General features: G+C 43.6%; 1 protein-coding gene across 2 annotated transcripts in view; it reads left to right on the forward strand.

Annotated features, from left to right (window-relative positions):
• The window catches only part of TBATA (thymus, brain and testes associated), a 211979-nt gene that overhangs the window by 64345 nt on the left and 121059 nt on the right, over nucleotides 1-26575 (forward strand). For both annotated transcript variants that reach the window (XM_078643256.1, XM_078643257.1), the window contains exons 3-4: nucleotides 21174-21421; nucleotides 23927-24097. In XM_078643256.1, coding sequence (XP_078499382.1) covers nucleotides 21174-21421; nucleotides 23927-24097 — 419 coding nt within the window. The remainder of the gene's footprint in view (nucleotides 1-21173; nucleotides 21422-23926; nucleotides 24098-26575) is intronic.

Raw genomic sequence — 26575 nt, forward strand, 5'->3', positions numbered from 1 at the left:
TTCCAGGGATTCCCACATTTCTAGTGCCTCAGGAGAATCTCAAAGGGGAATTACTTCTCCCCAGAAAAAAAGAGCATAAGGCCAGGATGAGAGCTGTTAATCTCCAAATAGAGAGGGAAGAGTTAGCCCTGGCCCAAGCTAGACTTGCTTTTGCAAGAGAACAGAAGTTGAGTGGTGAAATACCCACTGGTGGCAGCATTATCCCAAAGGATAAAGACAGGTCATATGATCATAGAAACCTGAGTAAGATTGTGCCCCCTACAGAGATGGGGATGATATCCACAAATGGATAACTGCTCTGCAGAGGGCCTGCATGGTACAGCAGGTCCCTCAAGAACAGTGGGCAGCAATCTTGAGGCTCTCCTTTTCTGAGAAAGGGAGAGATAAGCTCCTCACTGTTAGACCTGAGGATGCTAAAAACTACTCTGTCTCGAAGAGTGCTCTTATTAACGGGTTTGGCCTAACCACTGAGCAATACAGGTTTTGTTCAGAGACACCCAAAAAGCACAGACTCAAGACTGGACTGATTTTGTTGATTGTGCCACTAAGGCTCTGGGGGGTTGGTTGCAGGGAAGTAAAGTTTCAGACTATACTGGATTGTACAATCTTATAATGAGAGAGCAGATCCTTAATAACTGTACAAACCAGCTGTTGCATCAACACCTTGTAGACTCTGATCTGACCTCTCCCCAAGAATTGGGAAAGAAGGCAGACAAATGGGTCAGAACAAGGGTTAAGCAGAAACCCCAGACCCAAGGAGGTGATCAGAAGAAAGCAGACCAGAAGGGTGGAGATAAGAAAGAAAAAGACCAGAGGTCTTCTACAGGCCCCCAAAATAGTAATAAGGAGGGTGGTTCCCAAAATGGTAACAAGAAAAAGAAGAATGATGGCCCAAAGAAACCTTGGTGCAACTTTTGTAAGTCCACTTCTCATTGGGGAAGTGAATGCACTAAAAGAAATCCAGCTCCTACCACTGCAGCCCCTAAGGCACCTGCACCCCCTAGTACAGTTAGCAGTGGTAGTGCACAACCCAAGGCTATAGTGGGGTTAACCCTGGGTACTGAGATTGAGACTGGCTTAGTCAGAATCCCTACTCAGGCAGTTCTGATCTCTGAGGGGGACATAGCTATGTCCTCTACTATAAGTCCTAATAACGTGGGCAAGTACAGGCAGACGCCTTTAATTAATGAGAAGCTGGCTCAGGCCTACAGGGACACTTGTGCCAGTGTCACTATGGTGACACCTAACTTTGTGGACCCTGAACAGATGATACTAGGTGAGAACTACCTAGTGACCAATGCTAGCAATGCCACTACTACAAATAGTGTGGCTGTTGTTAATTTCTCCTGGGGAGGGGTAACTGGCCTCAAAAGAGTTGTTGTTAGTGTAGACCTCCCAGTTGACTGTTTGTTGGGAAATGATCTGGAGGAATCATTATGGTCAGAAGTGGAGTGCAGGACTCATGCAGAAATGCTAGGGATTTCAGCACATGTCCTTGCTGTAACCAGGTCCCAGGCCAAGAAGTGCCTACCTGAACCTGTGGTGGATCTTGAAACTAAAGACCAACCACAACCCAAGAGAAGGAGCAAGAGGGTCAAGGCAGAGCCTTCCCACTTGCCCCAGGTTGAGGATCAGACCTCACAGGAGGGTGATTCTGTGATCCAAGAGGAGACTGTCTCTGAAGAGCTTGAACCTGATCAGGTTGACTTCTGGGGACAGGGGGACCCTCAAGGGCAGACCTGGGGCAGGCTCAGTTGACTTGCCCTTCACTTGAACCCCTCAGACAGCAAGCTGCTGCTGAGGCTGCAGGGAATGCTCAAGGTACCCATAAAGTATATTGGGATGATGGGCTCCTTTATTCAGAGGCTAGAGACCCCAAGCCTGGTGCAAACAGGAGGTTGGTTATACCTCTGCAATTTAGGGGCTTCCTTCTAACCTTGGCCCATGATATTCCCCTTGCAGGACACTTAGGCCAGAACAAGACTTGGGACAGGCTTGTCCCTCACTTTCACTGGCCTCATATGTCAGAAGATGCCAAGGAGTTTTGTCGCTCCTGTGTCACCTGCCAAGCCAGTGGCAAATCAGGTGGCACCACAAAGGCCCCCCTTATACCTCTACCTGTGGTGGGGGTGCCCTTTGAGAGAGTTGGGATTGACATTGTTGGACCAATGGATCCCCAAACAGCATCTGGGCACAGATTTATCCTGGTGGTAGTGGATCATGCCACCAGGTACCCAGAGGCAATTCCCCTGAGGACCACAACAGCTCCTGTTGTGGCAAGGGCCCTACTTGGAGTACTAACTTTATGTCTGGATACTTAAAGGCAATGTGGAAGGAGTGTGGAGTGAACTATAAGTTCACCACACCCTATCACCCACAGTGCAATGGGCTTGTTGAGAGATTCAACAAGACCCTAAAGGGAATGATAAAAGGATTACCTGAAAAGCTCAGGCGTAGATGGGACATCCTTTTACCCTGCTTACTCTTTGCTTACAGAGACGTCCCACAGAAGGGGGTTGGCTACAGCCCTTTTGAACTTTTGTTTGGCCACCCTGTGAGGGGTCCATTGTGTCTTGTGAGGGAAAGATGGGAGTTAACTCTCAAAAAGCCTAAACTTGATATTGTGGACTATGTACTTGGTCTCCGCTCCAGGATGGCTGAGTACATGGAGAAAGAATCCAAAAACCTGGAGGCCAGCCAAGAATTACAGAAAGCTTGGCAGGACCAAAAGGCTGTTCTGACGGAGTACCAGCCAGGACAGAAGGTGTGGGTGTTGGAGCCAGTGGCCCCAGCAGCTCTCCAGGACAAATGGTCTGGACCCTACACCATACTGGAAAAGAAGGGAGAGGTCACCTACGTGGTAGACTTTGGCACCCCTAGGAGCCCCCACAGGGTGCTCCATGTAAACAGGTTGAAAGCATTTGTTGACAGGGAAAGCATGGGTTTACTCATGGCTACAGATGGGGATCAGCAGGAAGAGAGTGACCCTCTCCCAGACCTGCTTTCCCAAAACCCTGATGATGGCTCAGTGGATTGAGTTGCCTTGGCAGGCAGCCTCACTGACCAGCAACAGATGGACTGCAGACAGGTTTTGCAAGCCCATAGACACATGTTTTCACTTACACCCAGTCAAACTAACTGGTGCACCCATGTGGTGGATACTGGTGACAGTCTGCCTGTCAAGAATAAGATCTACAGGCAACCTGACCATGTCAGGGATTGTATAAAGGCTGAGGTGCAGAAAATGTTAGAACTTGGAGTGATTGAGTCATCAGAGAGCCCCTGGGCCAGCCCAGTAGTCCTTGTGCCAAAACCTCATACCAAAGATGGAAAGAGAGAAATGAGATTTTGTGTGGACTATAGAGGTCTCAATGCTGTCACTAGGACAGATGCTCATCCCATTCCAAGGGCAGATGAGCTCATTGATAAATTGGCTTCTGCCAAATATCTGAGCACATTTGACTTGACAGCTGGCTATTGGCAAATCAGGTTAGCTGAGGAGTCTAAGGCCAAGACAGCATTCTCTACCCCCAGTGGACATTATCGGTTTGTGGTGATGCCCTTTGGTTTGAAGAATGCACCTGCCACCTTCCAAAGGTTGGTGAATCAAGTCCTTTCTGGGTTAGATGACTTTTGTGCAGCATATCTAGATGATATTGCTGTCTTTAGCTCTACCTGGGAGGATCACCTGATCCACCTGAAGAAGGTTCTGGAGGCCCTGCAAAAGGCAGGCCTGACTATCAAGGCTACCAAGTGCCAGATAGGGCAGAGCAAGGTTGTGTACTTGGGCCACCTAGTAGGTGGGGGTCAAGTTCAACCATTGGAGAGCAAGATCCAGGCCATACAGGACTGGGCTCCTCCAACTACCCAGACACAATCAGAGCCTTCTTGGGCCTGACTGGGTATTACAGGAAATTTGTAAAGAACTATGGGTCCATTGTGACACCATTGAATGATCTGACATCCAAGAAGATGCCCAAAAAGGTTCAGTGGACAGTTAGCTGTCAAAGGGCATTTGATGACCTGAAGAAGGCCATGTGCTCTGCACCAATCCTTAAGAGTCCTGACTACTCCAAACAGTTCATTGTTCAGACAGATGCTTCTGAGTTGGGGGTGGGAGCTGTGCTTTCACAACTTAATGTAGATGTTCAAGACCAGCCCATTGCTTTCATTAGCAGAAGGCTGACCCCCAGAGAGAAACGTTGGTCAGCCATTGAGAGGGAGGCCTTTGCTGTGGTTTGGGCCCTGAAGAAGCTGAGGCCATACTTGTTTGGTACTCACTTCCTAATTCAGACAGACCATAAGCCCCTCTTGTGGCTTAATCAGATGAAGGGTGAAAACCCCAAAATGCTCAGGTGGTCCATTTCCTTACAGGGGATGGACTTTACAGTGGAGCACCGCCCAGGGACTGACCAAGGTAATGCAGATGGTCTCTCCAGGTACTTCCACTTAGAACATGAAGCCTCATCTGGTCAAGGTTAAGTTTAATGTCCCTGCGTTTGGGGGGGGGGGTTGTGTAGGAGAGTAGGGTCTGCTATCCTATGGTCACCCCAATTTTTGCTTTTTGCTTCACTGGTTTTCGACTTAATGTGGCTGTGGGCCTGCTAATCAGACCCACAGCCTGCTGTTCTCTCTCTAGATTCACAGACATGTACTATAGGTACATAACCAATTTGGTACGGGACACCTTGTCAGACCCTGTACCATGCACTATAGGTGCTCAGGGCATAGGTGTATCCAAGGCCTACCAGGGGCTGCAGCATATCTTTTGCCACCCCTGGCTGGGGCTTAAATCGACACAACTGGCTGTTCACACAGCTGGGGCAAGGTGATGTAATCACCCCTTGCTTAGATATAGTATACATATATCTAAACCTATATCTGGACACATATATACCTATAAGTCACTCCTATGGCAGGCCTTTACAATCCTGGAGGCAGAGTGCTTGGTTTTATGTGGGATGGTGCTCTAGCATGAGCTGAGCCTGTATGCAGAGGTTGGAACCATTTCCGTGCAGCTGTTCCAGTGATACTGCCATACCATATACTCTTAAGTGCATTATAATCCTCGCGGTTAATGCTAACTTTGGTTTGGCTTTATCAAAACATGTTGTGTTTGGTGTCATACACTTTGGAATACTATCCCCTCGCCAGTTCTGGCAACGGGGGTAGCATTCCACCCTTCTAGAGGGAGAAGACATGTTACTTTACTGAAAACACGGTTAATCCTAACCAGAGCCCCAGCATCACAAAATGGATGCTGCTGCCACAGACACGAGTCTGGCCTCCTGCTGCTGACCAAAACTAGGCAGAGGATGCTTGATCAAAGGATCTCCTGTCACAGGGAGGTGTCACACACCCCAGACAGGAGATAGTGGATTGTAGCAGGGAGGGTTGAAAGAAACTAGACACTGCCTGGGGCACACAAGGTGTCCCTGGGCAGATTCCAGTCAAACCGGTTCTGGGGCCATCCAGCCCCAGTCCTGGCGGCAAACTGGACAAAGAAAAAGGGGTGTAACCACCCCCTTCCTGGGTCCCACCCATAGGAGGGACCTAGCAGGTAATCCAGCCCCCAGATTTGGAATATAGGTGGGAGCAGTGACAATGCACATCAGATTATCCTGACTGAAACTTATGAAATGAAACTCTGGACCCTTCAACATCCTACTCGACGTAGAAGACTGAAGAATCTCCCTTGTGGTCAAGGAGTGGCCACCCTGTGCAAACAGGCACCATCCAGCACCTCGACATTTACTTTGTTGCAGTTCCTGCCGGAACCCGAGCAACAAAGATCAACAAGACCCAGCGTGCCTGCCTTGTAAAAGCCCGATCCACAGTCTATGCAAAGCTGAGACCCGTGGAGGTGACCTGAAGCGTGGGAGCGGCCATCTTGGAGGAACAACAAAGCACTGACCGTGCAGCATCCGAGGCTTCCTTGAAGCTGTGCATTGGAGTTTGAGAAGCTCCATCCTCGAGCAGCTTTTGCACTGAAGCTCACCCCTCCACACTCAATGAGTGCTGCGTGGGGCCCTTCTGCATTTTCCTGGTCGACGCATTAGTCCGGTCACTTGCCCGTTGGCTAGTGGCCCCAATACCAGCGAACCTTTGAATTTGCTCTACTAGTCTGGTTGCTCCAGACTGGCCCTTGCTCCCCTGAAAAGGAGCACCCGATCTGACCTTCCTGGTCCGGTCAAGAAGCGATCTCCGAATCCTGCATGGGTTGCCTTTGCCAAGGCTTGTTGACTCCGATCCGGAAGCCGACAGTGAGAGCCTTCGTGGGACAGCTCGTGATTCACTCCAGGACATCCTCGGTGCCCCAGAGTCCACGTGGCAGCAGAGACAAGCTTCACAACATCAACCTGATTGCGCCCGACATCGCCTGGTTCCTTCCTGGTTCCTTCCTGGTCACTGGCTAGTGACCCAGACTCTGTCCCCTCTGCTTTCAGGTACTCTTCAACTTCGAACCACCCTTGGATTGCACCGGACACTTCTCTTCTGGACGCCTGCAGCATCTTCATCTCCAGGCACCCTAGATCTCCGTGACGAAACCCGACACATCTTCGCACCTGTGCACCCGCTTCCTGTGGGTGAGGTAACTCTTGAACACCGGTGCTCCTGTAGTGGTATACACCTCTAGTGTCTAAGTCTAAAGTTTTGTCCTTCTAGTCCAGTCGGAAGACTCTTAAAACTGCCACTCGATAACTTTTACGCACCATTGACTTTACATTGGTGCATGCGTGTGCCACCTGCACTGCACTCGAATCCCGCGGGCTACTCCCGTCCTAACTGCTGTTAGTCCAGTGTAGTCCCAGCGATTCCCAAGGCCCTAGGCCTTACCCCTGATCGATTAGTGATTGTTATACCACTTTATTGATATATGGTTTGAGTGGCCACCGGCCTCATCCATAACTGTGCAACTTCTATATGTAATATTGTGCTTTTGTTTTAACGCTTGTGCTTCATTGCTCATAAAGAGTAGTGGGGATTATTCTGAGAATAAATACATATATTTTTATAATATATAACTTGTGTGGTGTCCTTTCATTTGATATTACAGGATTGCATATGGTAAAACAGCTGGCTTCACATGTCCTCTTGAGTTAAGCCTTTAGGCTGCTTAGTCCATGCTACCACTAGGATAGCTTGTCTTTAAGGTTGACTTACAACCACCACCATAAGGGACTGTTTGGACTGATACAGGGTGCCCACAGAACTGTGGACATCATACATCAGGCCAACTTCTCACAAGGCGCTATAAAGCCCACAGGGCAGGGTGCATTGTATTTATAAAGTTGGACAAGTACTTGTAAGTTTTACATGTCCTGGTAGTGAAAAACTCACAAATTAATTTTTCACTTTATTACTGTTTAAGTGCTGCATATATTTGCACCTGGCTAACAGAGGGTTTAAACACAGGTTCATTTAGTTACCTTTTGTGATTTACCCTGACTTAGATTGTGGCTGTTGCTTGAGTAGGATTTCAACACCCCCCCCCCCTTCAACCAACAACTCAATGTCTTACACACAGCTGTCAACATAATAACATTTGCCCTTACACCAGAAGGTTATTTAAAAAAAGGAAGTGGTTCTGGTTCAGTAACCTATCCAACAGGACAGACCATTACGCTTTTAAAGTAAACTCAGACCAGTTAAACTTAAATAGACACTTAGCAAACATGCTTTTAAAACAAATGTGCATTGCCAATGTTATTAGTTTTGAGTCATATCTTCAGGGTTATAGTGATTTTGCTTTCCAAACATACAAGAAAAGCATTGGCAGTTTCAAAAGTGATAAAGAAATGTAGACACCTTGCAAGAAGCCTGTACAATTTAATAATGTGCCTATGTCTTCTTCATTTAAATTGGTCTAAACTACCCAGCTATGTACAGATTAGATGTCCAATGCTAATAACACCAATGTCCCATTGCAATGAACATGTTTTAGCTGATGCAACCCATCCAGTAACACCATGTTTTCAATCAAGGCATGACAATACCAACATAAACCATTATATTAGTATGCCTTATTAAGTATGTTCTCTATAGGTTCAATCACAATAGCCACAGAAAGTCCAGTGCAGTGTACAAAGTTCTTTATCACAAACCATTTTTGGATGGAGTTATTCTGTGTCCTTTGAGCTAAGTAAGCCAGTGCTTCTTGCAAACACCTTTTGTAATGAAAACAGATTTGTGCAGTGTAGGAAAGTAACTCTTGGTCCATGTTCACGTGCATTTCACTATTGTACCGCACCACCTACTGTGCCAGCCTCTACAGTGACATTGTAAACATCGCTTCAGGCCTACCGAAGTAGCCTGACTGTTTAAAAAACTGCAATTCAACATGTCAATATAAACCCTTCTGACAGGTCTAAACCTTCTTTTGACAGGTCTAAACCTTCCTTTTAACCATAAACGTGTCACCCTCAAATAACTCATCAGACAGGATGCAGGGTAGTAAAAAGGTTTGACATGTAGAAAGGTAATATTAAATATCTCCTTACAGCCCAGGACTTCAAACTGTGGGGTGCACCACCATGGAGGTGCCTTGCCTCGTCTGAAAGGAGGCTTGCTGTCACATCACAGAAATTGTATGAAGGCTCTCCTTGTCCCTAAACAACTGTGGACATACAAATAAGTGCAACTGCCTAAAGAAAAAAAGACTAAAGCAAGCTTAACCCACACAGTAATGTTAATTTATGAGCATCATTGTATGGATTTGTGTTGTTTTGGGATTTGTCTGGCAGGCAGTTATCGTTGTAGTAGGGAAAACGTCCATGGTAAGTAATGTGCAGTGTCCTGGCGAAAAGGAATATTTTGGGGTTGAGAGGAAGAAGCAGAATGGAGCCCCGAGAAAGCAGCCTGTACAGAAAGGGAGAGCTGCAGGAGCCTTAAGAAATTGTGCGCTGCAGGAGACTTAAGGAAGAGGGGCTCTGCAGGAGCCAGTGGCGATGCGGGTGATAAGTTATGTAGCAAGGGCATTGTGAACCCCTTTGCTTTAACAGCTACAGTGGGGTTGAGAGTTCTTTATGGGCGTCTTCGGTCTGCAACACTGCTGACAAAAGCTCATGATTAATGCAGTGAGGAAGAAAGAAACATAAGGTTAATGGAAAAGGGAAGGAAGGAAGGATGAAAGGAAAGAAAGGTGAAAGTAAGGAAGGATGAAAGAAAGGTAGGGAGAGTGATAGGATGGGTGAGTGGCTGGTTGAATGAGTGGATGGATGGGTTAATAAGTAGGTGGATGGGCAGGTGAAAGGATGGCAGTGTAAATGGACATCTGAGTGGATGGCCAAAAAAGTATTCATTGGTGGATGAAAGGCTTTACTATTAATGGATGTAAAATTCGAAGGAAGGCTGCATGGGTTGATGCATGCATAGATGATGGAGGTGTGAGTGGAAGTATGGAATGGTGAAATATTTTGTTTAAAGTGGGAGATATTGTAATTTGCTTAACTACTTCCATTGTTCTGTAGGGGGAGTGCATGGAGGGGTTGAGAAGTACATGATTCAGGAGCAAGGGAGAGTTCCAAATTCTTGGCAGCATTGTGTTCTGCTGAAACATGGACCAAAGGAGCACAAGGGGAGGAAGGTTTTCAGGGCGTTTGATCCCATTCCAGTTAATGGAAGTGATTTTGGTTGTTTGAAAGGTGAAAATGAGCCCTTGCAAAAGGACACTCAAAATGAGGGTGCGTTGCGCTGTACGTGATGAAGGGAGGGTGTGTTGCAGGAGCCCAGAGGATTAGAAAAATTGCACTAGGGAGCGAGGGAATCTGCAGAAGATCCTACATGTGGGGGTGGGCTGCACACCATACTTTCGTCAAATTCATCCTCTGCATCCATATTTCATAAAGCGTGCTCAATGGTGACGTGCCCAGCTCCTAAGGCACGTGAAAACATTAAGTCACTATGCTGGGGCGCTGTGTCAGTGCCCCAAACCATGGCACTGTCGCTAGTGCTAATGCAACCTTTATACTTTTTATCTTCCACTTAAAGCCTTTATATGCCATTAATTCAATTCCTCAACCAACTGTAATCATAATTCATCCACGGGCAAGGAAATGCCAATTTTCTTAAGTTTCTCATATCCTTGATGGGCCGTCCGAGCCTCTTCATTCAAAAATACGTACTGAAGGCATGTTTCATCATAAGCAGTTTATTAAAACCCAATGCATTTCGAGCCTCCAGGCGCCCTTCATCAGGGGTAACTGTGAAATTAATTAAACAAATATTAACATACAATGCGCTACTTAATAGGCTGATCAATTGTCCTATTATCAAGTTTTAGTTGTTAAGAACAACAAACATGCAATTAATGAGCATTATGCAACCTATCTATGAAATGTGAATTTTCACTCGTATAGATTTTCTGGCATGTTGTAGTTGTCATTGCATGCAGTCGCATAGTCGCCTGTGAGCTAATGTATTCTCATAGTATGTCTTCCCATGTCTTTCCACCTCCCTTCCCCTTGGTTACGTCACTAGTCTGGGAAGACATGGGAAGACATACTATGAGAATACATTAGCTCACAGGCGCACGGGGATGTCAGTTCAATGAACACTCACTATGTCGAGTACAAAGGGAACGGGAGGTGTATGGCATTTTATGATGCAACTTGGGAGTTGTAGTACCGGGGGAGGTCCGGTCTGATTGCAGTCTCACAGATGTACACCAGGTCGCGTTAATGGGAGGGTTGAGTTGGGAGGAGGGGCAGAGGAGGTGTTTAAATGCAAGGCGCATAGCGCACCAGGGGTCAGTCTCACTGTGGTCAGGTCAAGAGGACGATAGCTTTTCAGCAGGTACGTGATTTGGGGAAGTGATGAGAGTAGCGGAGGGAGGGAATGATTCATGAGTTTTAAGCCGTTCGGTCCACCATGTTGCGCCGAGTTTTAAACTTAGATACGGCAAACAGCAGCAGGAGGCTGTTGAGTAAAGAAAAGTAAGAATGAATAATGAAACCACCTGATTGCATTAGGGATACGTGAACGGAAAAGGCGGGAAGCGCGGGTTTTGTTAACCATGGGGGTAAAAGTTGTTTGGTTATTGACCTCAACAAGAGAGTAGCAGGAAAGCTTGAAGACTAGTGACGTAACCAAGGGTAAGGGAGGTGGGAAGATATGGGAAGACATACTATGAGAATACATTAGCTCACAGGCGACTATGCGACTGCATGCAATGACAACTACAACATGCCAGAAAATTTATACAAGTGAAAATTCACATTTCATAGATAGGTTGCAAAATGCTCATTAATTGCATGTTTGTTGTTCTTAACAAGTAAAACTTGATAATGTGACAATTGTTCAGCCTATTAAGTAGCGCATTGTATGTTAATATTTGTTTAATTAATTTCACAGTTACCCCTGACGAAGGGCCCCTGGAGGCTCGAAATGCATTGGGTTTTAATAAACTGCTTATGATGAAACACGCCTTCAGTACGTATTTTTGAATGAAGAGGCTCGGATGGCCCATCAAGGATATGAGAAACTTAAGAAAATTGGCATTTCCTTGCCCGTGGATGAATTATGATTACAGTTGGTTGAGGAATTGAATTAATGGCATATAAAGGCTTTAAGTGGAAGATACAAAGTAAAAAGGTTGCATTAGAACTAGCGACAGTGCCATGGTTTGGGGCACTGACACAGCGCCCCAGCATAGTGACTTAATCTGCAGAAGATGCCATGTAGTGGTGAAGGCAAGAGACTGTTGGGGCCAGAAGAGAGGTAAAAAGAGCAAAGGCTTGGTCCTTTACCCCCAATGCCCCACTACAATTCCCACTGTGTAATACGGTTGAATGAACGTCACCCCATTTACACACCTCCAGACACATCTTTCTTGAGGGAGGCCCCAACGCAAAACAGTTTGCTCAGGTGAGGGAGGCCCCAATGTAAAACAGTTTGCTCAGGGATGTTTAGCTTTATAAAGTTACTTTTACTGTATAGAGGATTGGCTGTTCCTTAGAGAAACACAGGGACGCACTTTACATTTAATAATGCTATCCTCAGCTAGGAAACACTAGAAAGTTAATTCCTGGACTGTGTAATATTTATTAAAAGCCATGTTCACCTGTGAGGACAGTTTATTAATAAATATTAAGGAAAAAGTACTTTTAGAAATGTACCTTTTTCCTGCCTAAATCCCCTGGAGGCTAATTTGAATTATCCTCCAGCTGCAACTCTCTGAGTGCTTAAGCCCTGACTGAGATGTAAAAAGGACTCCTGGAGCAGAGAGAAAGGCTTGGGTGTGGAGATGCGTTTCTGTTCCTCTGGCAGGATGGGAACAGCACAGAAGCTTCAAAGAGGCCTCTTCTTTCACAGTCAGATGCCAGGGACCTGCATAGGTCCTTTCTTTGTTCCTCCATTCAGGCAGGCTAAAACACCATTGGAAAGGGAGCTTCCCCCAGAAATAGTATGAAGTGACCTTAGCAGAGAGATTGCTCTTTTCCTTGGCCACACCTTGTGGTTGGGCACATAAGCTCTGCACAATGAGAGAAGGTTTCAAGTTTAGGCAGAGAGGAGCACTACGAGATTGTTTAGAGCAGATTACAGAGGAACCACTGCAAAAGCGCTAGGGTTACCCTTGGGACCTTTTAGGCTTTTCTTTAGGGAGGGGTCTGGAGCCACAACTGCCCACAGGCTAGTGGCACACCTGGACATGTGAAAGGACAGGAGGACTTCACCTATTTAAGGCCTGCAAGGAGTCCTCAAGGGCTGCACCTGCTTCTGCTTGTGCACAGGACGAAGAAGTGGACTCCTAGGGTTAGGTGGCTGACCTTCTGTTAAGATACAGGGCCACAAAAAGCTGCAAATAGCCTTTTCTAAAAGAGCCCATCTGACCAGTTCCAACTGAATCTTCCTTGGACCCTGCTGGTGACTCCTGCTGAAGTGAATCTTGACCACCAAATGCTGATCCTAGTGTACTGGGATCATTGGATGTGTCAAAGTGCACTCCTCCAAACATGTTGAAAAATCTGGGACCAAGAAACATTTTGGCTTCAAAGACTTTTAGAGGACTGGACCAACCTGCCAAGTCTATCTGACCAATGTGCATTGCTGTTGGACTGTACATTTAAGTTTCTCAGTTTCTGAGCTTTTTCACAGCAGCAAATCTGCATTAGCAGTTGAACTTGTGGTGAAAGTATACAGGCTCATGGAGTTCGATGGACGAATGAACCTCCAAAAAAGTGACTAAGTCTGAACAGAAAAAAACTTGACTGTTCAAACATTTAAAAGTATACAAACAGCAAGAGAACCTCCTTATGTGGAAATGTTTTATTTTGCGGCTCTGAAGTTTTTATGCCTGACCAAAACACTTCAACGGGACTGCATCTAGCACCTATTCAATGTTGTGGAGCTCTGTTTGGATACAACCTGCTGCTTTGCCCCACAGAAGAGCAATTTGACTTCCAGAAACATTCGCTCTTTAGAGGGACTACCAGGACCAGAAGCCTATGCCTATCCTGTGGTGAAGTAAGAGGCTGGGCACGCACCTAAAGCACTATACATAGTTCAATTGTTTCCTACTGCACTGGATACTTGCTCTTCAGAGGGTCTTCTTGAACCAGAAGCCTGTGCTTACCCGGTGGTGGAGGAGGAGGAGGCGGGACACACAACTGAAGCACTATAAATAGCACACTTGGGGGCATATTATCAAGGGGGTTTATCTCCGCTTTTTTGGCTTTAAAAGCCAAGAAAGCGGAGATAAAATTATCTCCCTATTACCTAGCTGTCGCTAACACCAGTTAGCGACAGCTAGTAGGAGATAGCGACCATCTTGGGCCCCACTTTGCATGTCAGTGATATTTATCACTAATGACATGCAAAGTGGGCGTGCCAAGATGTTAGCGACTGGAAACAGTCGCTAACATCGCTATCTCCTATTACCAACTTTTTTAGCTATTCGCGCTAAGCGCGAATATCTCCAAAAGCTAACACCTGCCCCTGAGCAGTTCTTAGCCATGTTATCCAATGGGAGGTGGATAACATGGCTAAGAGCATTAGCTCGGTAATGCATGAATATCGCTGACTTTTCAGCGATATTCATGCATTGCGGCCGTTTTTTATCACATTTGCGATAAACCTTGGTAATACCAAGGTTTATCTGCGATAAAAATCGCCGCAGCTCTGCGGTAAAATATTGTCTCCAACCAAGCAATAGCGATAATTATCGCTATTGCTTGGTAATATGCCCCTTGGTTTCCACTGTGTGGGATGCTCCAGAGCATGGCCTGGGCTAAGACCAGGCCAAGAGCGGCACCATCAGAGCCTAGGCTAAATCACACCATTTGGCTTTTTAACTCGTACCACTTGATACTTGATAAGATGCGGCTGAGAAAATTAATCCCTCCTGTTGTTAATAAACCTCACACACAGGCACATACCCTAGCAAACATTATATCTAACACACTGGGAATAATTAATAAGGAGAATAACTCAACCATAGCAAGATTCAAAGCCTCAACGTGTATCGTCTAAATCTGCCAAACTCGCTAAAGGCCAGGGGGAGATAAATGCCCTTGAGATCTCTGGACCACATTGAGTCACAGCACACTCTACCTGTAAAGGAAGAGTATTGTGGAATCCTTGTGTTCATTGAGCCTTTAGCAATACAGGCTACGCCCCGGTTTGCTGATAATCCACTCCCACCCGAAAAAAAGGAAGCTTGTCTATGACTGATATGCATTCCTGATGCCTACTGCCCACACAATTCCCCTAAACGATGATTGGGTTAAGTTTGGGTCAAATCACTGTTGTTAAACCTCAGGAAGTTGGAGGTGAAAGGGAGTCTCTGCATGGTAACTCATCTGTTTTGGATCTTCCTCCAGAAGCTACTCCTTATTTTTAAGCACTGACCAATGTGGCAGCGCTCACACAATTGCATGTGAGAGTTGGAGCCAGTTCAAAATCAAGACTGTCTATTGGTTGGGGAAAGATAGGCCATAGCAATGTTCTTTTTAAAGATGATATAATGCTTCAACAAGTACAACCCGTGGTGAGAAAGCAGAAGTGTTGTACTGGGGATTGTATTGTAATACACTTTAGATCACCTAGATTGATTGAAAGGATTTTAAATATCAGAAGGAAGTTGGGTCACTTCTCCACTGAGGTTACTGTGAGACCGTTAGTGTTCTTTTTTGCATAAACCTGAAGAGATTATCTTGAAACCTGAAGGCCCACAATTGAGACTCCCTAAAGCCCAACAGAAACATGGTTTCAATGGTATGGTAACAAATCGATTCAGTTGTCTAAGCTCATTCGATAGGACAGAACAACTCCCTGCTAGGGTTAGTTCATCCTATATTGGCAGTGTACACGTGAAGGGGAACATTGTAGAGCTGAATCTTACCTCAATACTTTGTCAACTTGTAATGCCCACACAGCGGGGGAAAACGAGCACTACTCCAGGTTCTCTGGATACCATAGAAGAGGATCTAAATCAGCTGCTGGTTTCAGGGTTAGTGTAGACTACCTGGGAAGCTCCATGACTGACTTGGGCATACTCTTTTGGAATGTGGCGGGGTAAAGAAAAAGCTGAATAACAAGGATTGGGATAATTTTGTCGAAGGATTCCCCATACTCTGTTTTTAGGAAACCTGGGCAAAGGGAATCCCTCTCATTAAGGTGCATTTTTACATTTGCCGTCCACACAGTCTTAATTCCAGCAGACCAAAAGGAAATCTTCCAATCCCTATTTCATCCTTGGTCACAGGCAGGGTTTTTAAGTACTTGGCGGGCAATCCCGTTTACCAATTTATTTGTTTGGAGTATACAAGGGAGGGGTGCTCTTTGTCTACAGTCATTTTTACAATGACGTATTTTAATGCAGAAAGAATTTCTGTTGTATAACCTGGGTAATGATCTCATATTTTTTAAATACAAAAGAGGGTTGAAATTGTACTTGATTTGGGGAGTTAATTTCAGAGCCCATCTCTGTCATTCACCAGCCAGAGAAATTTGTGGGAGTAAGGATTTGGAAGGCAATGCACAGACCCATTGTCCCAATAATAGTTGTGAAAATCAGGTTAATCATCTGCTCGTAAAATATAATTTTGTGTTTGGGAAAGGAAGTAGTGACCCCTAAAGTTCCATTTGCTAACACATTTATAGGGCTTGGAACAGCCAGCACAATTGACTTTATTTTAACCGCATCGCCGCTAGCGGTTTTCCCGCTGTGCGTGGCGTTTTGAAAAAAAGCCGCGTTACATGACGAGCTGAGCTCGTCATGAGCATGCGAGCGGCGCAACTCATGACGAGCTCAGCTCGTCATGAGCTCGGAAGGGGTTAATTTTAGCTCACCTGAGCAGCTGTGCATGTACTTTGTAGACTTATGCGAATTACTCCACTTATTCCAACGCACAAATTACGAGACTAACTGTGAATTTAGAGTCAAGGAATTGAGTTTGAAGGGCTTGTAGCTAATCCTATAAGGGACAATTACTCCCAAGTCCTTTGGTGAGACCGCAAGCTACACGAAGAAGGTTCTCAAGGCCTGGTTCAGTATGCCCTGCAAATTAAAACACACCTCGACTTTCTCCTATTTGGGGTCCTTTTTTTATGCAGTGAGTAAGTGGAAGAAGCAAGTTAGTATTAGAAACAACAAATGTGTACGGAATATAACCACTCTTCCTGCTTTTTAGGTAAAGTTGTGTCTTAAGCCATTGAAACAAATGTCCACAATTGATCAGACTAAGGGGCAGATTTACAAGCCCCTTGCGCCACTTTTGCGTCATTTTTCCCCATTTTAAAAAGCAAGCAAAAGTGTCGCAAGGGGCTTGTAAATCTGCCCCTAAGTGTATATCTGTGGCCATTCAGGCCTTTGCGGGATGTCAATGCCCCAGCTTTATAGATTTCTGAAAACGCTTGCCTTGAAAGAATGTTGTTTTCACCAGAGTTCAGTGTCAATTCTGTTTCATCGAGAATTTGGCTTGTCGTACACTGAAGAACTTATTTGGCTTAGTCCTTTACTACTGCAGCACAGGGTTTGGACTAATGAGGAAGCTAAATGGATTATATTAATTATAAAGAATTGTTTGGCCTTAGATAAGGTTATTGATATTCTATCGCTGAGCAATATCAAAACCATAATCAATAACCCGTCATCTTTAGTCTCACGAAGTAAGTGCAAACTCAAGCATATGTGCCGGCAGCTGTATGAGGCGGTAAGGGTCTTCCATAAATTTTTATCCTGATTTACTACCTCCGGTGGGTATACAGCTCTAACTTGTTTTCATGCAGGATTCCAGACAAGGACACTTACTCATGAGATTCAGACTTGATTTGTAGTAGCGGCCTGTCCCCTGCCAAAGTGGGGGGCGGGCTGGGGCAGAGGAGGGAGGTGGGGAGGGTTTGGGGGGGGGCAAAAAAATAATAAGAAATAAAAAACAAACATAAACTTACCTGCCGGCCACGGCTTTAACCCGCAAATCTCTTTGTCCTCCTTCTGGTCCCGGGCGCAGGATACTAGCCTGCCCTGTGGCCAATCCTGAAGCTGCTTTGGCATGAGAGCAGCTTCAGGATTGGCCGGAGTGCCAGCTACTTGCGCCCCCAGGCAGACTGGGACCCTGTGCCTGCTCTCTACCAGCCACATCAATGCAGCTGGGACTGGAGAGAGCTTCACTGGGCATAAGGGGTTTGGCCAGCCTGAGACGGCCGCCCAAACACCTCATGCGCTGTGAAATGAATGACCACCACTCCCCCACCAGCAGCGTCATCCCCTGGACCCGCCCCCAATACTCATCAGAGTCCTGAGGGGTGGGTCCAGGTGAAAAAAATAAAACAATAATAATACAGGTGTTATCTTTTTATTTTCTGCTGGTGGCAGGGGGGGCGATGCTCCATCGCCCTAATGGAGCAGCCGCCCCTTGGCACACAATATGATTACATTTCCCCATCGTAATAATTGGTTGAGAGCTCTTGCTAAGTGGCAACTGTACTACTCAAGGCGCTTTATGCTTTTTTGTACTACTTGTAATGTGCCCAGAGCCACTTTTATTAAACTCTTACTGAGGAAATTTCTGTTCAGTTTCTGTCTCTTCCTAAATAAATCATGTACTTCGTATTAGGAAATGCCGTGGCGATAGAGGCCACCCTCTTATTTTCAAAAAGAATGAATTTTATTTATTTCTGAGACTTTGCTATAATGTATTTATATAATGCACAGTTCGCTTCTCCTATTAAAATCCATTTTTTATTTTTCTCTAATGCAAATTCTTTTTACATATTCCTTCATGATTTAATTCAATTCTATTACTGATTATTAAAATGTACTTTTGTGGTGTTAGTCTATCTATAAAACCTTATAAATACCTGACTTCAAGAAAAAAAGACTGAGTCCAAAAGTAAACCTCTAACTGGGTTGAATCTGGTTTGTATACTCGCCCTGCACTCCATCGGGGGTCGACCTGAAATCGCACCCAGGTCCTGGTCTACCGCGACCATTGACTAATATTGGCGCTTCCCACATTATGGTGCTACTTTACTGTACAACTTAAAAATTCTAATCTCCAGTCGCCATTATTGGACTTTTGTTCTTTTGGTGTCATATTCTTCATTACGTTATTCCCTGTTATAAACCTAGAGTGGGATTTTTATTTAGTTATGTTTATGACCTTTTAACTGTTTTGGTACTTCTAGATGTTTTACACTTTTCTGAAGATAAGCCTATCTTCTTTGTGCCATGGATCCCAGAGGTTAAGCTCAGTTTTAAATTATTGAAACCTTTAGTGGATCAAACAAGATAGAGACATTATCGACTACCATCCTACCCAATTATTAATTAACTTTCTCACTTGAAGGTAGTGATGTATGACTAAATATTTGTGCACATTTAAGACTGCTGCTAAAGTACCACACTACAACACAAAAACACAACAACAACAGAAATACAGCACCACAAATGCAACATTATTAAAACATACAGCACAGTAACACAATACACCATACAACAAAATAATAACAAAAACACATATCAGTACAACACAAAACACAACAGAGCATAGAAACACAGAACATAAGCATAACAATGCATCTTAATAATACACAAAGATAAAACAACACAACAGCATACATTTTCTACTGTATGGTCTCAAGATGGGTTGTGTTTTTGCTTTCTGATGATGTAGATTAGTATTACTTTTGTTCTGTTTTACTGTGTTGCTTTGTGGTATATTATTGTGCTGTTGCAAACGTGTGTATATCATGTTATTTTGTGATGCAATGTGTTAGAGTATTTATTGTGGTGCTGTGTTCTCTTACTCTGTTGTTTAAATGTTTTTGTTATTTTCTGTTGTGCCATGTTGTGCCATTGTGTTGTTTTTGGCTACAATGTGTTGCTATTTAGTGGTGAAGTTATTATGTCTTTTATTGTGTTGCAGTTTGTTGTGCTGGCGCTGTATTTCTTTTATGCTGCTGTGTTTATGTGTTCACTTATTCTACTGCGTTGTATTGTGGTTGTTCTATTGTGTTTTATTTTGATTCTTTGTGTTGTGGTCTCACCGGCTTTCTTGTGTTGCTATTTTGCTTTGCATTATGTTATTGTGTTGTCCTCTGTAGTTACCGTAAAGAAGACATCAAAAAATGCTGCCTCATTTCTAGTAAAAAAAGGACACTCTTTCAGTGACAATCATTTCAGTGCTCCCTTTATGATCTCACTCTGTATGCTTATTAAATCAATGTCACTATTTATTGGTTAGTCTATGTGGTAGAAAGTATAACGTATAAAACTGATTACATAATCACAGAGCACCTATATTGCAAATGTGTGTACTTATATTGTTTTTATATATATCTTTGTCTGGGCTACCTATATTACTTACATTTGATATCAAATGAGAAACCTCTTTAAGCATTCATTAGCTTTATTGACCTGAAAATCAATTCACCTGTTGTATTCGCATCTTTATTCTTGTTCGTTAATCCTAGTGTGGTATATAAATAAATAATACCGGATCTATTTTTGACTGGATATAGTAATAACAGATAGCTCAATAAATAAGAGTCAAGATTCGAGGTAGTAGGAGTTTGCAGGTTTAATACAGCATAAAGGACAGGAACAGGACAACCTGCACAGGAATAGAATGGCAGCGCTGCCGGGGGCAGGATCGGCGTAACATTTAATAACAGTGCACAAGTATATATACTAAAACAATTGCATTACAGTACATACAATAGGCGGAGCAGTGGGTGTGGTCAATAGCAGTCGCGAAAGATAAGGGTGAAAGTGGGTGTAACAGGAGGCGTATACATAGACATGTGATGTAAACGTAACAGAATATGTCATAAATGGGGCGGAAACATGGAGGGGGCTACCTAAGGAGCCGGGACCTCTAACCTAATGGTGCGCGCAAACTAACAATGACGTGTTACTAGGAGGAACTGGGGGCTACGACTTCTGCGCTAGGAGCAGAGACTGAAGTCTGGAGAGTCAGGGCGACATGTACCTAAACACTATCTAGTATCTGATGTTTGGAGAACATGTTGATAGAATCCAAAAGTTATCGGGGTAAAGGCTAACAGATTCTAAGACTGGTGCATGCATTATTCTACATGTAGTGCGTGTTGAGGAATATTAAATGACCATTAATACAGTATTTCTCTTACATGGAGACGTAAAGGCTAGACCATGACGGAAACTATTGATGCGATTCAGTAGCTAAGGAATGCAGAGAAGGAGGGCTGGACTGATAACTAGAATCATAACATACTCTTGGCAGACTGAGAGGCAGAGCCAGGCCGAGCCGGGCACTGTGAGGCAGGAAGTAAGTGAAGGGTCAGGAACACAGGTGGGGGCTGTATCGCTCCTCAGTGAGGGTTCAGGAGACAGGAGCTGAATCTGGTGTCCGGGCCCTTTTGAGGCCTAGAAACGGGGACTTTTCAATGAAATAACGTGCACACTGAGAAACGTGGCAACGTAACTTTACATAGGCCTAATACTCGTAGCTTTCACGAGAACTGGAAACTGGCATACTAGAGATGGACACAACTGTAATTGCATCTTTAATCGAACATGGGGAATACATATGCATATTAATCATGCACACATAACATAAGATGGGGGACACGTAGGGACACAGAACATGGCAAAATTTACTTTTCCACACTAGCATTCAGTAAACACTTTTATATTAAAATGCTACTAACGCTTAATTTAGTTCTGGTACTTTTTTTGATTTTCATTCCAGATCTGATGTCAACGCTTCAAAGGAGTTGATGGAGAAACTGAAGAACCCCGTTTCTGGTCCCTTCAAAAGCAAAATGCTCCCAGACTTGTCAGGAAAGCTCGAGAATGTGGCCCTCAACACTCCTCTCAGATTCAGTGCTGAGGCACTGAGGCCTAACTCCAAGAACAGCTCACGCTTTGGCCACCTGAGTCACAATTCTTTCTTCTCCCGCCACAACCCACACCCTCACCGGGTCACCCACATTGAAGGTAAGACGTTGACCACTCTACTGGCAAGGAAAAGAATGAAGTCAGTGGAGACAAGAGACTTTGTGGGGACGGTTTTAGAACATTTGCGCCGTGCTCTAAGTCAGCAGGAGCTTGGCTCTGTCAAAGAAAATAAACGGAGACTGAAACAAGGAATTACGAGGCCTCTATTTCTCTTTATTTTTTACTCTTTATGAGAAAAAACAGCAGGTCCCGGAGAAATGCCACTGTGTTGAGGGGCTCACACATATTTTCATCAAGATATTTTTGTAAAGCTAGGAATAGATGTCAAGTGTACTGAACCACAGGGTGGTGTAGTTTTTACCTTTAAAATCCATCAGCATATAACGTAAAAAACAGTAACTAGAGATTGACAAACTAAAATTAATACATATTGTTTTCCCGAAATGGTGCCCTCATCCTTTCCCTGTTAACTGGTACAGTAGGTGTTATTGTGTTAATAGAAAACTGACCATTTTTCATCCAGTTTGGTAGGAAAAAATTGAACTTTGAAGGGGAGTTGAAGAAAAGGAACTCATACCCTTTCTCAGTGAACTGTTTCTCATTACAGGCAGGGGAAAAATAACGATTTTTTTTTGGAGACAGGGTACAATCTTGCAATGACAAGAAGATTTTAGTGGAACTTGACCAGGGCAAGTTGAATTCAATTGGAATAAATTGCAGAGGGTGCAGGGAAGTGGTCGAGCCCTCAGACATGAGACCTTTCAACTCCTTGTCATACTGAGAGGGAGAAAATTGGTGATGCTATTCCCGCAAGAACCTTCTATAAGGTTTACAGAATACATGAATGGCCATACAAACATATGTAAGGCTGATTTAGGAGAAGTGATTGAAGATTCATAATGAAAGCAAAACCCGGTACACAATCAATCAATGTCTAGAAACGGGCTTTTGAAACATATCAAATTCTATACCTTACACCCCAAATGTAAATGTACTCCACCACACTAGCACGCTGCCCCAGGTGCCAACAGCCATATGGTTTAGGATTGATAACACTGTATTGCTTAACAATAGTGAGATTGAGGGGCATATTATCAAGCAGGGCGTTAAAATTATCGCCGTTTTAGCTGCAGAAAACCGCCGCTAAAGCGGCGATAATGGGCTTGATAATATGCCGTGGAGAATTCCAATTGAAGCCCATGTTCACACCAGAACATGGGTTTCTATTGGAATTCACAATGCTACATTATCAAGCCCATAATCGCCGCTTTAGCGGCAGTTTTCTGCCGCTAAAACGGCGATCATTTTCGCGCCCTGCTTGATAATATGCCCAGAAATATTATATTGCTACTTAATTGCCTGTTGGGTCTCTTGCCCAAAGAAGAGTTAACATAGTAGGTAATAGATTCTTAGATCTAGCATTTCTTCTAGCAAAAAGAGCCACAGCCGTGGCTTGAAAAGATGCGTTCGCCTCTCATATTTACAAATAGCGAGGAGAGGTAATACAATGGGAAAGAGTGAAAGTATTGCCCTGCATAAGGAAGAAAACAGTGGCAGTCGCAAGAGGCTCATAGCTGGACTTTGAGGTGAGGTACTAGCATCCTTTCAAGCAGGGCCATCTTGACCGCATAATAGACCCCGGGGCTAAACAGTGCACTGGGCCCTGCCTACACAACCACTTACAGTAATAAAAACGTTTAACGGAAAATTTGTGTTTACATTCTGGTCTGTCTGGAGCCGCTTTACTTGTGGGCGCCCCGGGCAACTGCCCAGCGTGCCCATGAATTAAAGACAGGACTGCCTTCAATCCACGACTGACGAAAGTGAACACTTTATTTAACGTCAAGCTCACCAACATTGAATCACCCACATTGTGACAACAGTACGTAATGATGCTAGGAATAAGGCAGTAAAGCACCATCAAATTATGTTCTACCGTTATTCACTTCCTTTTGACTGCCTGTGCCTATATTTCAGTTGTGTTTGTTTCTTTTTAGACTACACTGACCTGCAGAAATAACTATAAGTAAGGAATCTCATATGTAACACTGATGATGGTCGTAATGTCATAAATGGCGAACAAACAATATTATTATGTGTTTGTACTGCGAATTCATAGAATGTATAAAAGCCAGTAAAATATTTGATTTAAAAAAGTAGAATTGATTCGGATCTCTGGTGGTATTGGTTCAAACGTGCTCCAAATATCTTTTATCTATATGTAATCTATATCAATTTTGCCGGACCTCTTCACATGTCACCCTGCCACCTCTGAACCTTTTCTCTCTTTCAGTGTAACTTTCTTTATTTTAATTGCCTTACTAATAAACTCTCATATTCACAGTTTTCTTTCTCTTTATCAGTGTCAGCACAGTGTTGGAAACTGCATTCGGAATTTTATACTCTGTATCTTAATTAAACACTGTTATGGCCACAAATAATTCCTACCAGAAAAACATTTAAAATACTGAACAAAGACACACACACTCTCATTCTGTCTCTTCCTGTGAAGTATTGGCTCACATGTCTTGTCTTTCACTTTAGGACTTAATGGAATTCCTATATGTATTGTAAATGATGAATGGTCCACACCAAACTCTCTCCTACCTCATCCTATGATGAAAAGCCAATTTCCTACCAGTGTGCTCGGGGTACCAAGTGTACAGATGCCAATAGGAGACCCATATGGAAACCTGGATCCACAACTGAGAGCTGGTTAGTACATGATTAAACCATTTGAATGAAGGTTGTGCATATTTGTGGTCAAGACTGAATTATAGTCAACTTGTACTTATAGGAGGGTGTAAGTATATTCTAAGCAAGGCCAATGGAAATATATAATTGTGCAGCCCACGTGTTTTCTGCAACATTATAGTGTTGCTGCATTTGCCACACAATCCTTCATCTGCTCCCAATTTGCAAATTTTAACTAAAGGAAAATATGTTTTAGGTCAAACAGATCAAACGTTATTGAAAATGTGGCTATATGTATTGTCCTGTAGTGGAAGGTCCGTTCAGAAAGTTGACTAGTTACTTTTCAGTTGCCTACTGCTGTGGCTGGGTGTTAAACTGGTACTACTAAGGTGAAAACATTCCTCAGACGTTGTTAAAATGTAAAAATGGCAAAATCATGAAGAAATACTATTAAAAAATGTGCCTCTCTTTACCACATATTTTCCCTTTTTTGAAACATAATGTAGTTGCGCCTGCTGCATAAATTGGTCTTCCCTTGTAACATAATTCCAATCGCCCTTATTATGAGTGGATAGTCAAAGAAATCACTGGATCAAGAGAAATATGCCATCAAAGCAAAAAGCTTATGGTTAATGTTTTTTCCTCTGGAAACGGGTGGATTGTACACTGCACTGGGAGAATATTTATTTCACTATGGCTGTCCTTATTGATGCTCCGGAAAATATTATTTTAGATTCCACTAAAGGCCCTGGTTTTTGGCTTATAATTTGGTGCTTCTGCTGTGAGACATGCAGATTACAGTATTGTAACTAGGCTGCGGAGAAAATTCCATCTGATTCAAGTTTCATATTTGAACAAGCTTCTTTAAAAAAAAATATTTTTATTAATTTTCAATGAACAAAACATCATGCAACCTTCTTGTGCATATTAGCCAGGCAATAAATAAAATTGGTATGACTGAGAAGCTTCCATGTTACAAAAATTTGTTTCAACAAAACCCTTTCAAGAATTCTCTGTCCCCCTCCATCTTCCATTCATCGTGCCCAATATCAGGAAATTAAATAAGTCTACAGACATAAAAAGTCCTCTACATGGCTAAAGACGTGTACCCCTGCCCTAAGTGCAGTGTACTTTTGTTTGGATCCCTAATGTTTTTTTTTTGTCATCGGTACACATATCATGCGTATGCATCATTACATTGTGGTAAATAAATAATTAATTACCGGTACTATTTTTGAATACAATGAATAAAACAGATAGCTCAATAAATAAGAGACAGGATTCGAGGTATCTTGAGTCTACAGGCTTTAATCAGGCATAAGGGACAGGAACAGGACAGCCTGCAATAGCACGGGATGGCAGCTGCCGGGGACAGGATCCGGGAACATGGGGTTTGGCAACTTTCAGTAACAGTGCACAGTATATATATACTTAACAAATACATTACATTCAATACAGTAGGCGTAGCAGTAGGCGTATCTCGTAGCATGAAGAGGTAAAACAGTGTAAAGGGATTGACCTCACAAAACTACCCTCCTGCAAAGGAAATGAGTAAATGTGTTGAATCGGACTAAAACCAATTAACTGTGAAAACTGTGTTGAATGAGACTAAAACCCATTCACTAACTGTGTTGAATGGGACTCGTACACATTAACTGTTAAAACTGTCTTAATGGGACAAAAACCCATTAACTGTGATAATTGTGTCGAATGGGACTAAAACTCCTTCCCATCTAAGTGCTTAACCACTACATAAACAACCTGAAGTACAAGGTGATTTAAGCACTAGGACAGCACAATCTGTAGAAATGGAACTAGCACCCACTGTAACACTCCTCATAAAAGGCTTTCTAACATGGATAATGTATATGGGACTAATCCCCACAATGTAAACGGAAATGAACAGGTATAATGCCCTGCAAAAAACAAACAAAGTAAAATGTCCTGCATCAACTGGTTCATCCCTCAGTTTGACAGTCAAGAACACTTGTGAGGGAATACTTACAAGAATAGCTTGAAAGTCAATACATTTGACATTTGTGGACTAAGGGTAGATACCCTTAATGTGCTGGAGTACCGCCATGTTACTAAAAGTCACGTCATGGAGGATAATCCTCAATGTCTTTCAAAACAAGAACTGATGATAAATCACAGGAACATTACATTACTGTTACCTCCGCCAAGAAGTCCCCTGTCTTCAGTTCCACCGGATTGCTGATTTGACGAACCCAAGAGTTGTTTCAGAAACACTTGCTGGTAGAGCGTGCACAACAGTATAGCGACCGTCTCTGCAAAGACTTGAAGACAAAAACCAGTGATAATAACGGGGCTATGGTAGCTGGTAAACGTAAGAGCTACCAATAAAGATTATTTGGCATCAACATTGTAAAAAATACAAAAAACAAAGGCGACACGCCAGCATGATGATCGCCGAATCCTCCAGATGCAGAGGAGTTGTAGAGTGCTGCAGCCAAACCAAAGATGGCGTTACGCTGACAA

The sequence above is a fragment of the Lissotriton helveticus genome, chromosome 5_1, assembly GCF_964261635.1.
Source record: "Lissotriton helveticus chromosome 5_1, aLisHel1.1, whole genome shotgun sequence".
In the NCBI taxonomy this organism is placed as follows: domain Eukaryota; kingdom Metazoa; phylum Chordata; class Amphibia; order Caudata; family Salamandridae; genus Lissotriton; species Lissotriton helveticus.